The sequence below is a fragment of the Hippichthys cyanospilos genome, chromosome 14 (genome assembly GCF_059441005.1).
Source record: "Hippichthys cyanospilos isolate Australia breed blue-spotted pipefish chromosome 14, RoL_Hcya_1.0, whole genome shotgun sequence".
Classification (NCBI taxonomy): domain Eukaryota; kingdom Metazoa; phylum Chordata; class Actinopteri; order Syngnathiformes; family Syngnathidae; genus Hippichthys; species Hippichthys cyanospilos.
The window spans coordinates 1,717,020-1,736,933 of record NC_142382.1 but is presented as its reverse complement, the minus strand read 5'-3'; the positions used below and the strand labels follow the sequence as shown (position 1 = coordinate 1,736,933).

The window sequence follows — 19,914 nt, the reverse complement described above, 5'->3', positions numbered from 1 at the left end:
TACATTTTGCCAGCAAGGCACTCGGAACACTCCAAAAACTAAAATAAACCCCATACCTGTTGTTTGTACGTACATTTTGACGAAAACAAATGTGTATGAATAGGAATAGAAGTATGGTGCGAAATGGAAATATATTTTCTGCACTATAATATGCCTCTAAAAGCCTTCAATTTTTTTTTCGAAAGCTTACAGGACACCTTCCAACGCCTTATAGGACAGAAAATGGCTGTCGGTTACTTAAGCATTTATGACCACATCCTCTCCAAACAGGAAATATGAGTGATGGGGAGCAAATAGTCGACCAAGCCGGGTAAGTCGATTTAAAAAATAGGCTGAAAATATTCGGCAGGAACCATGTTTGCACCATCGTTGTTTTTACACAGACTTTTCTTTTAGGTAAAGGCAAAAAAAAAAAGGGAAACATTTGAGATGATTACAGTAAACAAAATAATGACAGTGACTAAAATAATGTTCATTTATTGCAAAGTGGTACTTTGGAAAAGAAAAACACAGAACTGCAAAGACCATCTAATTTAGCACAGTATTCATTTGAAAAGTGTGACTATTAGATTATACATGGAAAAAATATTGTGAACAATATTGTAACTTGAATCAAAATGGATGCCGACCTTAGAAGGCTTTATTTATGATATCGGATAACTTTAGAGTATGTATTTGCATACCATTCTTTTAAATAATTTGATTTGAAAAGTAATGTACACCCCCCAAATATTAATTTCCATAAAATATTTAAAATGTATGGGTTTTTAATATTATTGAACATCCAGTGCGTAGTACAGTATAAATTCAAATTGAGTCCCGAGTGGTTGTGTTGGATAAAGCACGCCCTCTTCTGTTCATTTTAAGTCCTACACAAGCGCGCCCAAAAACTGCATTTTTTGAGTAGCATTTAAAAAATGGACAAAACTTCCAGCTCCTTTTGCTTGTACGGGTTTTTTTGTTTGATTTTTATTCATGCGTTTACCACTATTACTTTTGCTACGTTAACTACATTTCCGTCATGGTCTTCGTGTGATATTGGTGACAATATGATTTTATCTTTTTCTTTTATGGTTTGTTTTTTTTTCTTTTGGTTAACTGTCCAACAATTTCACTTGTGTGAAAACGAATCCACCAAAGAAGCAAAATACAAGTTAGTAAACACAAAGGACCATTTTATTTTGACGTGACAAACAAATAGTTCCCGATGACCTTAAAGGTCTAAAATAAATATGAATATATTTGCACATCACACAATGGTCGCTAGGAGAATAGACCGGAGACAACGAACTGATCAGTCAACAATTATTACAGTAGTCTTATCACATTTTTTTTTTTACTCAAACAAAAACAAAAGTAGCAAACGTCTTTTCACATGTGCTTTGCTGCCATCTGGCGGCCACTTGATAAAACAACACGCCTAGGGTACCAGTTATCGTTTTCATTTTTAAAGCAGGTTTTGTACCAAAAAAGTAGACCGACTGAGCAAATAAACATAAATGTAAGTCCTAGAGGAAAAAAAATAAAGATTTAAAGCAGGCTAAAGGCCTCAAACGATTCACAGTGAATGACAAGTTCAATAAAGAAGCACAAACTCTTTGCAGAGGTTCTTGTTGATGCAAATCAAGTTGAATGCGACGGATAACCGAATAAAAACAAACAAGTGCAAAGTGTCGCATCTCAAAGGGATTTACTGCTACAGTACTTTTTTCTGTACACGTGGGAAAACCAAAAAGGAAAATTAACGAAGCCAGCCGCGAGTCTCCAGATATCAGTAAAATTTTGTTTAAAAAACAGTGACGTTTTTGAGATACTTGTAAGAGTCTTTTTTTTTTGTGTGATATTAAAATATGTCAATTTTGAGAGGGAATAAGATACCTCCTAATGTCCTAAAAGAGGAAATATAATATTTTCAGGTTTTTTTCGGCTGATGTGTAACTTTTATTTTGCAAGTTTTAATGTGAACCAAAATTCAACGTTTTTAATTAAACTGAGGGGAAATTAGAAACGTGATGATAACCATAGAATGGGAAAGCGAATGTTTTCCTATTTTTTTGTCAAAAATAGATTTCTGCATAATTTAAAAGTGTATTTTAATTATGTTTGTACTCAATTATTAGCAATTATTTTATTGAATTTGTATTTTTTCTAATATAATTTAATCTCTGTGCAATATTTAAAATGTTTACGCCCCCCTCCACAGCCCCTAGGGAGCAAAGCAAAGCCATCACATGCTGGCAGGTGCCCTACTTGCATCAGACGAGTGAAATGTTTGTGATTTTCGCCATTTTTCTAATCTAAATGTCACACTGAGGGTTTAGAAAGAATTATTTAAACAAAAAAATTAATACTGTACCGTATTTTCCATACTATAAGGCGCATCAGATTATAAGGCGCACCTTCAACCAATGGCCTATTTTAAACTTGTTTTCACAAATAAGGCGCATTATAAGGCGCATAGAATAGAAGCTACAGTAGTGGATGGGTTTGCATCATCCATCCACTAGATGGAGCTGCGCTAAAGGGAATGTCAACAAAAACAATCAGATAAGTCAGTCGAACGTTTCAATTAGATATTAAGAAGAAAGATGATTAAAAGTAAAAAAAATACCTCGATTACATTAAAAGGCTGTTTATATCAATGACAAAACAAATCACATTTTGCAACTAAAAAGCTTAGAATATATTGTTTTGTTGATTTAAAAATACTTTCTGAATTTATTTTATAAAATTGCGTCCCCCCCAATTTTTTTTTTTTTTTTTTTGCGCTTTGTCCCCATACAAATTACTTTAAAATTGGAGCATATATCGCGTATCAAAATTTAAAACAGTGAGTTAGAAAAATTTGAATTGTAAAAAATACAAATATAACTGAAATGCAGATTTAAAAATGTAAGAATCGTCCCCCAAAAATGAAAATCCGGTTTATGCGCTGTATACGGCGCACAGCATTATCAGAGTGCCAGTAATTTTTGAGAAAATTAAAGGCTTTCGGGTGCGCCTTATAGCGCGGAAATTACGGTACATAAATGCATGGGATTGAATGTCTGGACTGTTAAGACGTATCATGAACTTTTTGAGGATTTAATGTGCTAGCAATTTTCAGACAATTTTACCCCAATATTTGAAATATATAAGTACATGGGATACATGCTAAGCAGTTTGCCGCTGAGCCAGCCTTTTTAGCCTAAAATTTGAAAAAAAAACAAATAAAATACTGTACGTAAGTGCATAAGATTGAACGAGTGAACTGTAAAGCGTGTAATTACGTCTTTGGGATAAGAATTTGCGGCTGTAATCCAGGACACGTACTGAAATGGCCCGGCGTAGCAAAGAGGTTGCAGAGCTCATTGAGTGGACTTCAAATGGGTTTTCAGGGTGGGGGCGGCTAAGTGTAAACGCCATTGCGGACCAGCTCTTTCCGCGCTTTCGGACGGACGGAAGGAGGCTGCTGTTTTCTTTGGAACCGAACACAAGTGGCGCACATCAGCTAATAGCGGCCGGCTCCCGGAGGGGGCCGCGTTTCAATGTAGGCCGCGCTTCCCCTCTGCTCCACTTGAGCTATTAATACACCCAAACAAAAGAAGAAGGCTTGTCGGATGGAAAGTAGGTGGGGGGGGCACTAAGTTAGAGGAGAGCTTTGAAGTGCTGCTGCTCCGAGGATTCCACAGATCGCACTTTTCTCTTAGTGGACCGCGCTTAAAAGGTCGAGGAGGTCCCGCGAGCGAGCGGAAAAGACGCGGCGTAAAATAGGGGGGGTGCATAGTTCAAAGCAAAAAAAAAAGAAAGAAAAAAAAGATTGGCGCAGCGGGATGAAAACAAACACTGTTTTTTTTGCATAAATGGCAGGAGAGTGGGAGGAGCCATCGCCGAGCAGCTACCTCGAGGTTATCGTCGGCGCTTCGGTTTTGCGGCCGAGTGCGTCCGAGCGGAAGACGGGGAGAAGCGCTCCCGCCAAAATAAAACATCGGGGTCCTTACAAACAATAACACGGGTGATTTGATGTTACTGCGCCAACGTTTGCCTTTGAAAATATCACATCGTAATTCCCCAAATATAATACGCACCCTTATCCCCTGGGTTAAATCCGGAAATGTTTCCCTAAACATATCACCCAACTCGGGATGACTTTGAAAGGGTCATAACATCGTTAAATATAAATATCTTTTTTTTTACTTTCAACCCCTCAAAATGTTCAATGGCTTCGGCCCTATCCGCGCATTTGTATATTTATATAAACATATTCCAAGGCAGTTTCTTTTCAAAGAATTTTCATTTAGTGAGAAAACAGGTAGATATCATGTTATGCGTTGCACGAAATAAAACGCTTCATCCTGCAGCAAAATATAAGATTTCCTGCTGCGCTAAATTCTTGGACATTTAGTTTCATCAACTGCAATTTAGTTTTGACAAGTCCCTCGATTTCAATCGAATTTTGAAGTTACCGTTTATAGGACGCACCGTGTGACGTGTGTCTTATATTTGGGGAATTACGGTAATTGGTAGCAAACCGGAGCTGAGCGTGCGCGGCCCCGTTCGAGCCGCTAACCAATTTGCTGCAAAGCGTCGCCATATTTGAGCCTTTCAGAAGCCGCTGCGGCTTCACGCCTTCAGATAATTAGATGACAATTGTGAAAAAATACATATTTTGGTAGCAGTCCCTTATGCAAAATGCTTTCTTACGGAATTTCAGAATGGTTGTGCTGAGAAGACATTCTGAAAAGTTTGAATCCAACCAAAAAATGTAAGCAACCAACCGAAAACAAGTTTGCGTTAGCATGTATGCTATGGTTAGCGTTAGCATTATTATCCCCACAACTCGGCGGAAACCAGACCACGAGGACAAACCAGCAAACATTTTCCAACAAATAACTCTGAAAAGGGCTTTTTTTTTCTTCCCCAAAATCCAGTTGTTATGCTAAGCTAAATAGCTAACATTTGCAATATTAGCCCAGCGACTGTTTTGACAAGGAATTGGTGTAAAAATGCTGACATTTTAAGCGTTTTTTTTTTCTTTTTTTGCTCATCAAGATTCACATTTACGATTGTATTTTTCAGTAGACGACTGTTAGCTCGTTCATGCTCACGTGACATGCTACATTTCTGCGCGGATGCTCCAAATTTCTGGCCCCAAAATAACAAACTAAAACCCCGCCACCTGCTCATTTGCTGTTTGATAGTAAAATTGCTATTTTGTTGGCACCTTTATTTTACAAATCAAGTAAGCTAACGGACTGTTTGAGCCGTCTGCTGCTTTTTAATCGTGTGGCTTCGCGACACCTTTGTACCGATAGATTATATCTATTTAGACAAATAGATATAATCTGCATTCAAAATGATCATTTGTCACCACGAAATTAGCTGCGGCCATAATTTGCGGTTCCAAAAATTGCATATAATATACAAATTTGTGGTTTAAACATCTTTCCCAGGAACAACTTGGATCACAACTTGGCTAGAAACAGCAATAATTAAAGTCTTTCTCCAGAGCAGTGGGGGTATTTGAGATTTTAAAGTATGTTTAAAAAGTAGCATCAATGCAAAGCCTTTCAAAATAATTATAAAATTATGCATACTCATTCAGGAAAATATACTGTAAATCCATAATAATCATTTTTTATTTGTAAACAAAATTGAAGAGACTATCTTAAACACCCTGTCTCCCCCATATGAGAATGGTTTGACCCAAAGTGTCATATTCGCTTGGCAGCACTATTTAGAAAGAATGATTGTTTTTGAAAATTTTGATATGAACCGAAAGAAAGACACTCTGCTGTCATGTGGTTTTTTTTTTTTTGGTTCAAGAAAGACTTCTGTACAAGTGAAGTTTGATAAATAACACAATAATAGTACATTATTCTGTTTTAAGTGCCCCCCCCTCCCCCAACCAAAATTGCTATGCACTGGTTAGGGGGTACCTGGCTGCCCACAGAGGGGTAAATGACGAAAAAAAGTTGAGAACCACTGCTCGAGAGAAGGTGCAATTTCGTCTTTGGCCACCAATTCTTATCCCTGCACACATTTGACTAATTTCAAGGCGCCAGGTTTATTCATGCAGATGTTAGATCTAATTTGCGGCAAACAAAAATACTATTTTGAAGCCACAGTGAGAAAAAAAAAATAAAAAATCAAGCCTTATCTGTGACTTTTCGTTTTCATAGTGAATGGACACGGTGTTCCACTCAGTTGATTTTAAGTGCGGCGTTTGGAATCCGGCTGCACTGTTTTGACACTCAAGTTAGACGCTAACCTTCCTCTCGAGAGGCCTCCAGTTAGCGTTGACGCTCTCTATAAAAAGGGAACCGTCTCACACTACAAACTACTACTTAGGAAAGAGTCTATTCCAGCTTAGACGCACATACACAAAATAGCTTTCTTTTAAAACTCTCCATAATATCGCGTTCGCTGCCCAGGATCACAAATAACTTAATCATAATAATACACCTCATCATAAATAATTTGCCGTACAAATGGCGTATAAATACCGTGCCATCTCCGAGGCGGCCCCGCGATGCAGCCCAGCCTTCGCGTTTCCTCTCTTCTTGGTAAACGCTCGGATTTTTCCCTTTGGACCTGGGGGAGGAGGGACAGGGATCAACACGCAAAATGGAGGGGCTTACAAGCTGGAAATGTCAGGAGATGGGACAGGAGGGCAGCCCTTGCATTTTTTTTCCCCTGTAACAGCTCCTTTCTGGTCCGGTCCGTTATTCACAGAGTGTGTGTATCTGTGCATGTGTTGCTCTGTGTGTGTTTCTGTTTCAGTGGGTGTGTGTGTGTGCAGTTAAGCCCGGAATGGGGAGCAGGACCAGCTATTGCTAGAGGAGGTTTGCTTGATATTGAGGTTGCCGCTCCTTGCTGCATGCTTGCCATGCAAAAAAGAAGAAGAAAAAAAAATGGTCACTTTCCGTCAGAAAAGTCAAAGGCGAGAGGTGCCGGCTGCTGGCCCGAGTCCGTTGCGGTGGGCGTGGTGCCCGGCGTCCCCCCGGCCAGTCGGTGGCCGCCGTCGCCCCCCTCGGAAAAGTTTTTCTCCTGGGATTGCGACGAGGACGAGGAGGAGTGGGTGCTCTCGCCGGAGCTGCTCCGCGTGTCGGTGCTGGTGCTGGTCTTCTTCATCTTCCGCCGCTTGGCCAGCGGCGCCTTGTCCACCGTCTGCAGGCGGAATCCTTCCCGCTTGCATTTGTTGAAAGCCTGCCACGCGAGAAAGAGGTCGAAACTCTTCACTTTAAAGGTTCATTTGTTACCTCTTGCTTTTATGTGATGATTTATGGGCGATATGGTCCAAAAATACACCCTGAACTGGTTGCCAGCCAATCGCAGGGCACACGGAGACAAACAACCATTCACGCACCCAATCGCACGCCTAAGGAAAATTTACTGTGTCCAATTCACCTATCGTGCATGTTTTTGGAATGTGGGAGGAAGCCGGAGTGCCCGGGAGAGAACCCAGGTGGGCTCGGGGAGAACATGCAAACTCCACAAAGGAGATTTCCTGTGCGGAGTCAGACGGATTCAAACTCGGGTCCCTTGACTGTGAGGTGGACGTGCTAACCACTGCTCCACTAAGCCACTCCAAAAATACAATGTCTTTTATTTCCCCTCGGTCATTCTGGACTACTCTGTATCATAATTTTTAATCCAATTAATAAACACAGTTCTTGTGGAAAATCTGACAAAATTTCAGACAATAATAATATACACTTATTGTATCTCCCCAAATATGACACACTTTTTTCTCAAAAACGACGGCCAAAAGTATGAGTGCGTCCTGTGTTTTGCCGCACAGATGGGCATTTTTATATCAGCCATATTCTTACTTATGATAATTAATGTAAGTGGACAAGCCAAACGGCGAAAGTCTGTTTGCTCTTAGCAGCCAGTGCCTGTTGCAGCTAAGAGCAGCTCGGGGTCGTTACGGCATTATTTTCAATTGAAGAAGCGAGCAGACCGAACCAACGTCCGAGTCCGTCTTTGTTCACTTCACGCACAGAAATAAAACGAGGAGGATCATGTGAAAAAAGAAAATGTAAAAATGTCATCAGGTTGATTAAAAAGAAAGCGTCAAGCAATCTTACGTTAAAGGTAGCTTTGACATAAGTGTGGACCGAGGCAGTGGACGAGCCCAGGATGTCCGGCGTCATGAGCGGGTTGGAAGACAGTTGGCTGTCGTCCTGGAGCCAAGCGTTGTAGCGGAGGTCGCACATCTTGATCCGCTTGCTCGGGTCCACGGTCAGCAGTTCTGCGGGACCATGGACAGTTATTTGAGGGCAAGTGTCAGGCGGGGGCGCAAAAGATTTGGGGGCCGGTCAACCGGTGGTGATTATCATTATACTCCCATTGTACTGTCAAAATGATATTTTTCATCTATATTAGAATTCTCAAGATTCTCTTTATTTTTACTTGTAGTCGGCCAATTTAATGCCAGCCATGTATTAATTTATTCATATTTCCAAACCTTTTATCCATCAATTTCCATAAAAAAATGTTGTTGGTGATGGGCCACAAGTTCAAAAATAAAATATATATTTTTTTGGTAAATTGTTTGTAATAAATAATTATTATAAATAAATGATTAATGAATTAATATCATCCTGCAGCCCATCAGTGGAATATCATCTATTTTGAAGTGTCATATCCCTAAGACTTTTTGTGTTTGTTTTTTTGTTTCTGATCTGGCCTCACCTTGGATAAGATCTTTGGCCTGCTGCGACACATTTCTCCAGGCCTCGCCTTCAAAGGAGAAGTCTCCCTGTTTGATTTTCTTCATGATCTCCTCGGCGCTGGTGTGGGTCAGGCTTTTCTCCCGACATTGGAAAGGCACCTGGCCGGACAGCATGGTGTACTGCCAACGACATCATGGAGCGCAAATCCCTTTAAACAGTGGGAACGTACTGTACAATTTCATATCTGTACAATTTTGTTTTCAATTTTCCTCAAGGTTTGCCGAGCGTAGTCTAAGCTGCAAGCTGAAGCTGAGCTGCATATAGGGCACGCTTCCATCCGCTCTCATTAAATTAAAAAAGGGACAGCGGAGGATATGTCCTGTCCTGGTGTGATCTCCTATTCATTTGCCTCTAGGTGAGTGACTGTACGTTTTTTCAAAATCCTTTCCCACTTTTCACTATTTTCACTACACCGGGTAATACGGGACACTGGAAGAAACTTTAAAAAATGGAGCATGATGACACAGAATTGCTGATATTGTGGGACACTATGGGATAAAATTGACAATGCGACAAAATAGGACAGTGGTTCTCAAAAGTGTGCACTTGAAGGCACTTTAGGGGTATGTGACACTTTTACGGAGTTTCTGCGGGTATCCGCAAATCAAATCGAATGCTTTTAACTGCCGCGACGGGAGTTAAATGAAATTATATTTTCAAAGTGGCTCCTTCGCAAAACATTGTACGCCTTTGTTCATTTTTGGATGGATGCGCATTGTCATTGGTGACACTATTCGCTAACCCTAACAGAAAAGGCAGAAATAAAACAGATGATATTACACAATCTCTCTTTTGGAGTAACTGAATCAAATACGCCTAGAGATACCACTACAAATTTAGTTACATAATACATCCGACTTCCAAAAATACTTTGTGCTAGGGGGGGAATTGCCTGAAAAATTATTTCACAGGGAGTAAATCACTGAAAAAAAGGTTCGTGAGCAAAAGCAATAGGGGACATGATTGGAAATAAAATGGGATATGATGAGACACAATCAGTGGCATTGTGGCGCATTACGTAACAAAATTGGACACAATAGGACATAATAGAAGCCATCAATGGAGACTATAGGACATACGAAACACAATGTGACTTTGTTGGACACAATAGGAGAAAAAGGGACAAGGACAAAGCGACATAATAAAGGAAACGATGGACATAATAGACGCAATAGGTTGAGAAACGATCAGGGACGTTGCAGGACACTTTTGGAGACATTTGCTTGACTGCCCGCTCACCAGAATGACGCCCAGACTCCACAGATCGCACGATTCGTCATAGCCGTCGTACTTGAGTATCTCGGGCGCGGCATACTGCAAGGTGAAGCACGGCGTCTTCAGCAGCTGATTGTCCGGCGGTTTGAGGCGGGCGAAGCCAAAGTCGATTATTTTAATCTCGGAGCCCTCGCTCTCATCGGTGAACAGCAGGTTCTGCGCAAACACGCACCGAGGAATGATTTTTTTCGAAGAGCAAAAAATTTCGTCGGGTTCGCTCTACCTCCGGTTTGAGATCCCGGTGCACCACGCCGACGTCGTGCATGTGGCTGACCGCCGACACCAGCTTGCGCATGATGCGACTGGCCTCCGTCTCGCTGAAGTGGCGCTTTCGGCGGATGCGCTCCAGCAGCTCCCCTCCGCCGAGCAGCTCCAAGACCAGATATGTGTGAAGCTGCCAAAAAAACAAACAAATTCATCCGCTCGCAAAAAAAAAAAAACTGATAACGTGGTCACAAATTGTAAACTGCACCATAAGGCGCACCTAAAACCTGAGGGTGTATTTTACAATCCGGTGCGCCTTATACAGCGTATAAGTTTTCATTTTTAGGGAACGAAAATAAATAACTTCATCGCCATGTAAATTCTTCAATTTTACCTCTGCATTTCAGTTATAAATATCCATCCATCCATTTCCAAGAGACGCTTCACAAAAGTCGCAGGCTTACTGGTGCCTACCCCGGCTGACTTTGGGCGGGGAACCCCCTGAACTGGTTGCCAGCCGATTGCAGGGCACACAGAGACGAACAACCATCCACACACCCAATCACACCTCAGGACAATTTAGTATGTCCAATACGCGTGCCGTGCATGGCACGGGCTCGGGGAGAACATACAAACTCCGCACAGAAATTCAAACTCAGGTCCCTTAACTGTCCAATCTGTGGTACTTTATTTTTACACCTTAGGCATAACTAGCATAACTGTGTCGAAAGCTACAGGGGTTAGTTTGAGCAGACTTTGTCAGTGGATGCATCTAGGTCCGCTTTATGGGACAGCGCATGGAGAGGAGACCATAATGGCATCTCCTGGGCTTTTAGGCTCCTCGTTAATTAGGCCTTTCAAACCAATTAACGAGGCCGCGAGCAACTCCAGCAGAATTTACGGTCCCCAACAAGAGTGGGGGGAAGGGTGGCGACGTACCTGGTCGTGATAAATTTCGTGCATCTTGACGATGTTTGGGTGGCCGTCGCAGAGCTTCAGAGCGGCTATTTCCCGCTGAGTCTGCGCCTCCATCCTGAAAGACAAGGACAAAAAGGAAGCGCTCACAATCACATGAATTCATCAAGACGAGTATAATTTTCTCTTGGATTCAATTTTGTACCGCTTGCTGACGATCTTGACGGCGTATTTCTGCCCGGTTTTCTTGTGTGTGCAGCGCCTGCAGATGGAGAAACTCCCCTCACCCAGAACGCTGTCCTTAAGGTCCATCTCGTAGTTCGTGTAGAAAGGCGAGTCCTGCCAGAGGAACAACAAAAAAAGGTACAATTAAATACAAAACTACTAAATACAAAATATAACTTATTGTAAATGTTTTTTTAATAATTATTATATTTTGTTACGCGTATTGTAAACCTCCCATGAAGCACTCTGCCATTTGTGCAAAACCTCAATTTCACAGTGTTGCTCATTTTAAGGTCATGGATTTTTCAACTCACCTGAATTTATCGCCCAGCCCCGCCAAATCCCGAAGCTCCTGAAAAACTGTCGCTGTTTCAAATGAACGGCCTTGTTTGTACCTTACGTAACCGAGGGGACGCTGAGCATTAACTCAATAAGCGAACAACCGAGCGGCTCTAAACGAATAAACCGAGCCGTCGCAGATTAAACGGGCGGATAAATGGGCGACAACAGAGAGGTGTGTAACGGTGTGCTCGGAGGAATGCGTCTGTCCGCACCTTCATCATAGCGCTCCGGGCCACCGCGACAGAGCCGGGCCGTTCGGAACCGCCGCACAGCTGGACGGGGTCGTCCATCACCACGTTCCTCTTGAATAGGATGGAGGGAGCCATGAAAGAGTAGCCCTAGATGCCCCCCCCACAAAAAAAAAAAAAAAACATGCACGAATGTGAGGTGTTAACATCAACAACCAAACACCTTTATCATTTTTTTTTTTTAGCATGGGAAACATCCTTTGAGATGCAACATCTTGTTTACGTTCCCCTTCCATTTTTGTCACTGGACTCGAGCCTATTGATGAGCTCAAATGAAATTTTTGAGACCAATTTTTCCATACAATATCCTAGCCTCTTCATGTGTGTCCACTGTTGTGTCCACTTTGCCTCAGCAAGGTTATTTGTCTCAGCGAGACAGCCGGGTTAATTGCATCCCACCCAAACATATGAGACATGACTGGAAAGTCCAGGATGTCCTCTACCGAGCCAACTGGGATTTATGAGTCAAAATACAAAGACCAAAAACAAATGTCCATCAGAATGGACACAAATTAATGGGCTGGGTTTCAAGAGGAAATGCAAATCTTATAGCTTACGGGTGCTATTACGACATTTGAGGCTTCCAATGTATTTTCGGCGAGTGAAATTTCGGTGCCCGTATAATCCCCAGTTTAATAATCGCACCAATTTTGCACGGAAATTGTCCAGCTGTTCCCTGTCTTTTTTTGTTGTGGTTGTAGTTGTACCAACGCTCATTGTGAGGAGATAACTGCTTAATTCCATCTGCGGGGATTCCGGAGCCCCAAGCACTGGCATTAATGTAACACACACACACATGCGCAGCTGTGGCATGCGCGAATGACAGTCGCGGATGGACGGAAGGATGACTGAATGAATGAGATGCCCCAAATTGCCGGGCTTGAAAATGTGATTGCTGTCAAAATTACAGCCCGGCGCTTTTAATGCAATTTTAATTCAGTTTTGTTAGGCACCACTGGGGCGGCGAGGGGGGGGGAGCACATGGTAAGACCCCTCCCCTCTCCAGGCGGCTGAGAGCGAAAAAGGCGCAATCAAAGCCGGGAGGCGTAACCGCGGCAGACGCGCCGACGCTCCACGAGTGTCACCTTTTATTCCGCCAGAGAAGCCGAGCTAATGCGTCTATTGATCGCGCCCCCGGCTCCAGCATCCAGAAGGCAATCGAGAGTTGAGATTCCAACGCCCGTACATCAGCCGGCGGCGGGGAGTTATGGCCCGTATTACGGTTCAAAGCCAAACCATCAAAAATAGTCATTCGCATCTGTGACTTCAATGGGGCCGACCGCGTGCGGCTGCAATTACGCCGATGAAAGGCTCATTGAGGCGGCGTGAACGGCGTCGGGGGCGCACACAAACGCGTGTTGACTTACAGCAACCGTTTGAGGACGTTCACAACTTCACTCGATGACTTGAATTGCGGCAGGGCGCGTCAAATATAGTCGCAAACGCCGAATGGGAGTCAACATTCCGAAGCGGACAAACAAATATTAATGGGGGAGCGTATGATGACCGATTTTTGGCATGTGACAATGGGTAAAAGGGACCATTACATATTTATCCGTCCGTTTTCAAGATCGGCACTTTTCAAACGGGGGTATGCAAGATTTTATCAGGCTACACTCAGGTATCTGCAAATCTAATTTAAGGTTTTTTTATGCTGTGACAGAAAGAGTAGGTTTTTCTTTTCAAATTAGGAACAAATTAATTGGAACACAAAAAGCCCGATGTCATTAAAATGTTTTTTTGGTGCCCACCTGGAAGATGCGGTCACAGTTCTGCGGCAGAGCGGCGGGCGAGTAGGTGGGGTCCATCTCCGTGAACTCCTCCGCAAAGTTACTGACGTCCAGTTCGTCCCGTATGACCGGTTTGAACGGGGCGGGCACCTTTTTGGCGGCCAGGTCCTCCCAGTTGATCTTCTGCGGGGGTGCAAAACATGGGGATTTTCCATCTGCGAATAACAAGTCTAGGGGGAAAAAGTTGACCAAGTCGGGCAAATCCTATCCCATAATATAACTTGTCACTAGTGGCTGGGTTTTAGGTTTTTTAATTTTAACCAGTAGGGGGAAGTCAAGCATAAATGTGCCAAGTCTGCTCGTCAAGAAGAAGAAGAGGAAGTTATTGCCACATGTAAGTGACTTTAAGGACATTTATGACATTTATGGGTAACAGACATACAACATTAACATTCTTTTTTTTTTAATGACCAAATTTAAAAATTTCGACCAATTACCCAGCCCTAACCATAGTCGGCGGCACGGACCTGGTAAAAGGGATGCTTCTTCACATTCTCCACCCCGTTTGGACCGGAGCCGAGCCTCTTTTCGGGGTCTTTGGTGAGCAGCCGCTGGATGATGTCTTTGGCCAGTGGCGCCATGTCTTTTGGGAAAGGAGGATCTTTTTTTAGAATCCTCCTGGAGCAAACAGAGCGAGACAGATGTTTCAGTGGACTGAGAGAACAGTCAGAGAAGTCAATTCGCACCTGGCGATGTCCGTGTGTGAGTTCTCGTCGCCGTCGACGGTGAAGGGCGAGCCGCCGGTCAGAAGCTCGTACATTAAAACGCCCAGACTCCACCAGTCCACCGCCTGCGAGGGAATTGACACACACACACACGCGCGCGCGCGTTTGACGCAAGCACTCTTGGCGCGTACGAGCATAAATCACAGCCGTAAAAGTCGCAAAGTCACCTTGTCGTGTCCGGACTCGCCTCCTTCCACAATTTCTGGAGCCATGTACTCGATAGTCCCGCACACGGAAAAAGCTCGATCCACCTGTTTCAGAGCCAAAAAAGTCAAATACCGCAAGCGAAATTCCGCATTATGATCTGTGCCGAGGAAATTTCTCTATACAGCTGCTCGTGCGTAGATGCCGTTGCATTGTTTGGAGAAAATCTGATTAATATTTTCATCATTTTATTTTTGTATACCAGTTATCATGCAACATTTAAAAAAAAAAAACAAGAACATTTTTTTTTAAATTAAATTATTAAATGGTGACAAATATGTGGGTAAATCTTACTTGTACTGCCACACATTTTCGGGCAAAATGCCACCAATTTTGGGCAGCTGGAAGCTGCGGCTGCATAAAAATTGTGCCGCATGACAATGTGTGTCCGAATAAAACTTAAGAAAATAAAAGCGTAAAACATTTTGCAAAAATGTCCCTGTAACATAACTTAAGGAAAACCTTCTTCAAGTTCTAATTCATTTCTTTTTAATTAGAAAACAAAAATGTTCCTGACGACATTAAAAAGTGTTAGATTCCGCCGATACCTACTGAAACTCTGTTAAAATCGCACGTACCATGAAGTGCCTTTATTCATTTGAAAACAAATGCTAATTCACTCTAAAAAACAGTTCACTCTGGTGTATACTGTCACGTGAATCGTAAGATGGAGACAAACCTGGTCAAATTCCTTACTGAGGCCAAAGTCGGTAAGGACGATGTGACCGTTGCAATCCAGCAAAATGTTTTCCAGCTTCAAGTCGCGGTACACGATACCGAGCTGCGACAGGAAGTCAGTAATGACTACAAACGAGGGCGGAACGCGGCCGTCAACGTGCGAGCGCCGCCACCTTGTGGAGATGCTCCAGCGCCAGCACAATCTCGCCGCTGTACAGCGCTACTTCCTGCTCCTTGAAACGCACCCGCTGCACCAGGTGCGTGAAGAGCTCGCCGCCATTGACGTAATCTGCGGAAGACAAAAATAGTTCTGATAATGGCTTGGATTTTTTCTCGTGTCTTTCTACGGACGGCGGGGGACACTAAAACGTTACGCCAACATTAGAAGCATAGGCGAGGCCCTGGGAATTTTATTATAATTTATTGAAACATGTCAGTTTAAAGGCGAAGTTGCCCACCAAAAATCGTTAGCGTGATATGTTGTGCCCCAACTAGAATACTTTGGGTGAAACATTTAAGAAAAAATGAAGAATACAAAAATGAGATTTATTCTACTTTGCCATAGTTTTTGCATTGTCGCCAACTCTTAGTGCATAGGTGTGGATTTCCAGTCCTGGAGGGCCGGCATCCTGCATGTTTTCTGATTTTCTTTCCCCAACACACCTGATTCAAATAATTAGCTCATTAGCAAGCTCTGCGGGAGCTTGGAAATGATCCCAATCATTTGAATCGGGTGTTTTTGAGGGAAAAGGTTTGAAAACATGTAGGATACCGGCCCTCGAGGACTGGAGTTCCACACCTGTGTCTTAGTGCGTCCTATACACTGTAACAATTTTGACCCCAAACTAAGGGTACATACTACACACAGGTGCGTCTTCTATTTGGGGAATTACGCTAAGCCCGCGGAGGAACGTCCACCCACCGAGAATGAGGTGCAGCTTGGTGTCGGTCTGGAATGCGTAGTGGAGCGTGACGAGGTACGGCGACTGGCGGATGTGCTCCAGCACCTGACGCTCGCTGCGTGTGTGCTCCGCCGTCTTGGCCTTCTGCACGATGGTGGCCTTCTTCAGGACTTTCATGGCGTACAGCTTGCCGGCGTCATGGCCGCTCACCTTCCTCACCAGGAACACCTTGCCGTACGCTGAAAGGACGGAGGGAAAACGGTTCATCGCCCCCAAAAAAAATTGTAAATCTGTGGCGACTTACCTCCGGTGCCGAGCACCTTCAACAGCTCGAAGTTTTCTATGCCGACCCTCTCCACGTGGCCTGTCAGGTTGGCTAGAAAAGAAAAATGACATCAGTTACATCAGTTGCACGTTATGTGAAAAAGACCGCTAAGGTCTTCCCGATAGTTTTTGTTTTCAGACAGCAGCCGTTTCAAGGGCAAGCGGGCCTATTTGTGACATATCCCAAAATGGCTCCGCAGAGCAAAAAAACGGAGTCAAAGTGACCCATATTACACAAATGAGGTTTAGCTCACAATCAAAATTAAAATGATCTCTGCTTTTCAATATGTTAACCATTACAGTGCATCATTATTGCTCATTATATTATTACCGCAGATATGACTAGGTAGATAGGACACGCCCCCTCTTAGCCACGTGCCTCTCACAATATTCAAATGAAGGGCATTAGACCAATCAGACGACAGTATTTTGGGGTGTGAACTCGAGCATAACAGCATCTGCTATGCTAGAGTTAACAGGGATTGTTTATGGAAAATCAGCAAATCCAGTTTTGTGCTTTTTCTACCGTGACAGGAAAAGTTTTTTTTTTCTTCAAATTAACAGCAAAATAATTAGATCATGAAGCAAATTATGACTAAATTGTTAAAGTGACCCCTTTGTGAAAGCCTTTATTTTGTTCAATTCATACGGATGCGCAGTCATTAGTGACGCAATAAATGAAACAGATGATGTCACGCCGTCTATCTGATGTTTTTGAATAAAATACGCCTAGAAATACCACAACAAATTTAGCTCACCCTGTTTTAAGTATTTTTTTTCCTAATTTAAAATCGCTTTAAATAAGGTTTTGCAATATAAAGCAGTAAAAGCCTGCTCGGAGTGCTTGAAACGTCTGAATGAATGAGCGGCTAAGAAAAAGCAGAAGCAAAGTGACAGCACCTCCCCGGGCGTCTTCCGAGTTTGTTGACCTGCAAAAATGTGCTCAACGTTAAAGAAGGGGGAAAAAAAGGAACATGTTACATAAATAGCGTGCTTGTTCTTCACACCCACCGGAAAGACACACGAGAGGAGGAGGACACCACATTAAGCAGGAATAGGGTCATTAGCGTCCGTCTTTGAGGACTCATCATGTCCTCGCACAACCGTTGCGCGTCGTAGCGAACGCCTCGCCCCACCAGAGCAAGTCGAGCGCCACCAACTAGACGTGACAAGGCTGGGAGGCCGTTGGTTGGCAAATGCCCCCCCACCCCCACCCCCACCCCCACCCCACCCGCCTGCCAGGTCAGGAGTGTGAGTTGCATAACGGCGTTGTCGTGCTGGCCCCGCTGAGACCGAGTTTGATCTCTGTGTTTATTAATAGAGTGACGGCGGAGGTGCGCGACCGAACGCAACTCGTGGACGATCCCGCCAAAGATTTTGACAAAAAAACGATAACTGGGCGTTTCATTCAAAGAAATACTGTATAACGGATAAAATATTAATTTTATCCCTTTGTCTATCCCTTGTTTTCCTCATTATCAGACAGTGACAAGACTTGAAATTTTTGAAATTAAAAGATAAAAACTTTATCATCTTAAAATTTCCAAGAGATATTAACCAACAGTTGACCTCAAATATATTGTTTTGTTGATTTAAAAAACAGTTTCTGGATGTATTGAGTAAATTTACACTTTGTTTGACAAAAACTGGTGTTTTTTTCTCATAGAAATTGCATAAAAAATTGGAGCATATATAGCATATCAACTTTTTAAACAGAGTGGTGTAAAAACTTTATATGGATGAATACAGTTATAAATGAAATTGAGAGGTTAACACTGAAAAAATTAGATATTTATTTATTTATTTATTTCAGAGTTATTTCATTTTTTCGTCCCCCAAAAATGAAAACTCACCCACTGTATAAGGCGCACTGGATTATAAATAACACTGTCAGCTTTTGAGGAAATTTAAGGCTTTTAGGTGCGCTTTATAGAGTGTAAAATACGGTAATGAAAATTCGTGGCAGGTCGTAACAGGCCCCCCCAGGCCGCTGTTTGGACACCAGTGCTCTAAATCGAATCCGCGAGGGCCAAACAGCGAATACGCGGGGGTCAACTGTACACATATAATCTTCCATTTAATATGTTTTCTACTTGATAATATTTACATTTACTGAACCACATTTAAAAACGGACTAAAGTAATGCACAAAAATATGACAGGTCTCTCAAAAATGTTTTTTTTTTTTTGTAAATAAACCCGTTTTACTGACACTAAGCATGGCAGCTCGGCTACGTTTGACAGCTCGTGTGACCGACCGCTGATCATTTTGACGTGATGAAAAAAGACGTTGTTAAACTAGTTAAGAAGCGGGTTTGCGTTTTTTTAAACAGATAAGCCTCCATAATCGGCCAAGTTAGCTTTGTTTATTAGCTATAGCATCCGAGTGAGTTAGGTAACGTGAGTCACCGAGACAGTGCAGCGAGTAGGGAGGCAGTCGCTCAGCTAACCCCCGCCTCTTTTTTTGCTCGTTTTAGTAGCTCGAACCAACAGGACGACTCCCTTCGGACACATGGACGGGGGAATATGCGGGTATATCTGCTTGTCTCTCACCGTTCTTCAGCTCGTGTTTCACCGTAAAGAGGTCGCCCTCTCGAGACGGTCCCTCCATCGGCGATGGCATTGGAATTTCTCTCGACTCCACTTCGGCTCGGCGGCTCCCGGCGAGGCTCGATTGGCCACAAAGCGAATTAAAAAAAAATCCTTGTTACTAGCTTAAAGGTTTTATCACACGCGCCGACATTTTTGCGTGCTGGTAAGTTGGAAGATATACGGGCAGAATGTTGCCAGCCAGCCAGTCAGTGGAAACACTACTTTGCTTTTACCTTCGCAACCAGGCAGCCCCTTGCCGCTGATTGGTGTTGCTATGTGAGAGCCCTCCTCTGATTGGTCGTTTGAGAGATGACGAAGGAAGATCCCGCCTCCTTTGACTAATGCTGCTGCTGTGTTGAAGTTGGCTTGAAATACAAGTCCAATAAAATAAAGTAATAAATCAAATTGCATATTTTACTACTATAATCCGTTAATAAAGTGGTGCAATACTGGTTATTTTTTCATTTATTATTCTCATATTTCAAACTTAAAGTTTTTTTGCACACATACAAGCATGTCACAGTGTAAACATGAGCCAATAAATTCACCGAAAATAGTGTCAAAATATACTTTACAACGCCATACATTTCTTTGGAAAATCGTTATTTGCTTGCATTATTTATGAATTGATTGATTAAATTGAACATATGAACAAAAAATGATATAATGTAAAAATACAGGGAAAGGCTGAGAGTAAATGACATCATTCGGTGTTCAAAAAAGAGAGAATGAATTTTCTTTCAACATAAATCTAGTCCAACTCGTTGTTCT

General features: G+C 42.7%; 1 protein-coding gene and 1 long non-coding RNA gene across 2 annotated transcripts; one reads left to right on the top strand and one right to left on the bottom strand.

Annotated features, from left to right (window-relative positions):
* Positions 1–1,154: 1,154 nt before the first annotated feature.
* rps6ka5 (ribosomal protein S6 kinase A5) lies at positions 1,155–19,365 on the bottom strand. The gene is made up of 17 exons (XM_088432960.1): positions 19,105–19,365; positions 16,533–16,604; positions 16,249–16,467; positions 15,500–15,615; positions 15,328–15,429; positions 14,612–14,695; positions 14,406–14,509; positions 14,187–14,337; positions 13,681–13,842; positions 11,894–12,019; positions 11,320–11,453; positions 11,139–11,232; positions 10,219–10,389; positions 9,960–10,151; positions 8,680–8,839; positions 8,073–8,236; positions 1,155–7,188 (listed from the first exon to the last, which is right to left on the bottom strand). The coding sequence occupies exons 1-17, from the start codon at positions 19,172–19,174 to the stop codon at positions 6,898–6,900; spliced, it is 2,412 nt and encodes an 803-aa protein (XP_088289086.1). The 5' UTR covers positions 19,175–19,365; the 3' UTR covers positions 1,155–6,897.
* Positions 19,017–19,595, top strand: LOC148412454 (uncharacterized). Its single transcript, XR_015867763.1, has 2 exons — positions 19,017–19,306; positions 19,389–19,595. It is a non-coding gene; the product is annotated as an uncharacterized LOC148412454 (long non-coding RNA).
* Positions 19,596–19,914: the final 319 nt, after the last annotated feature.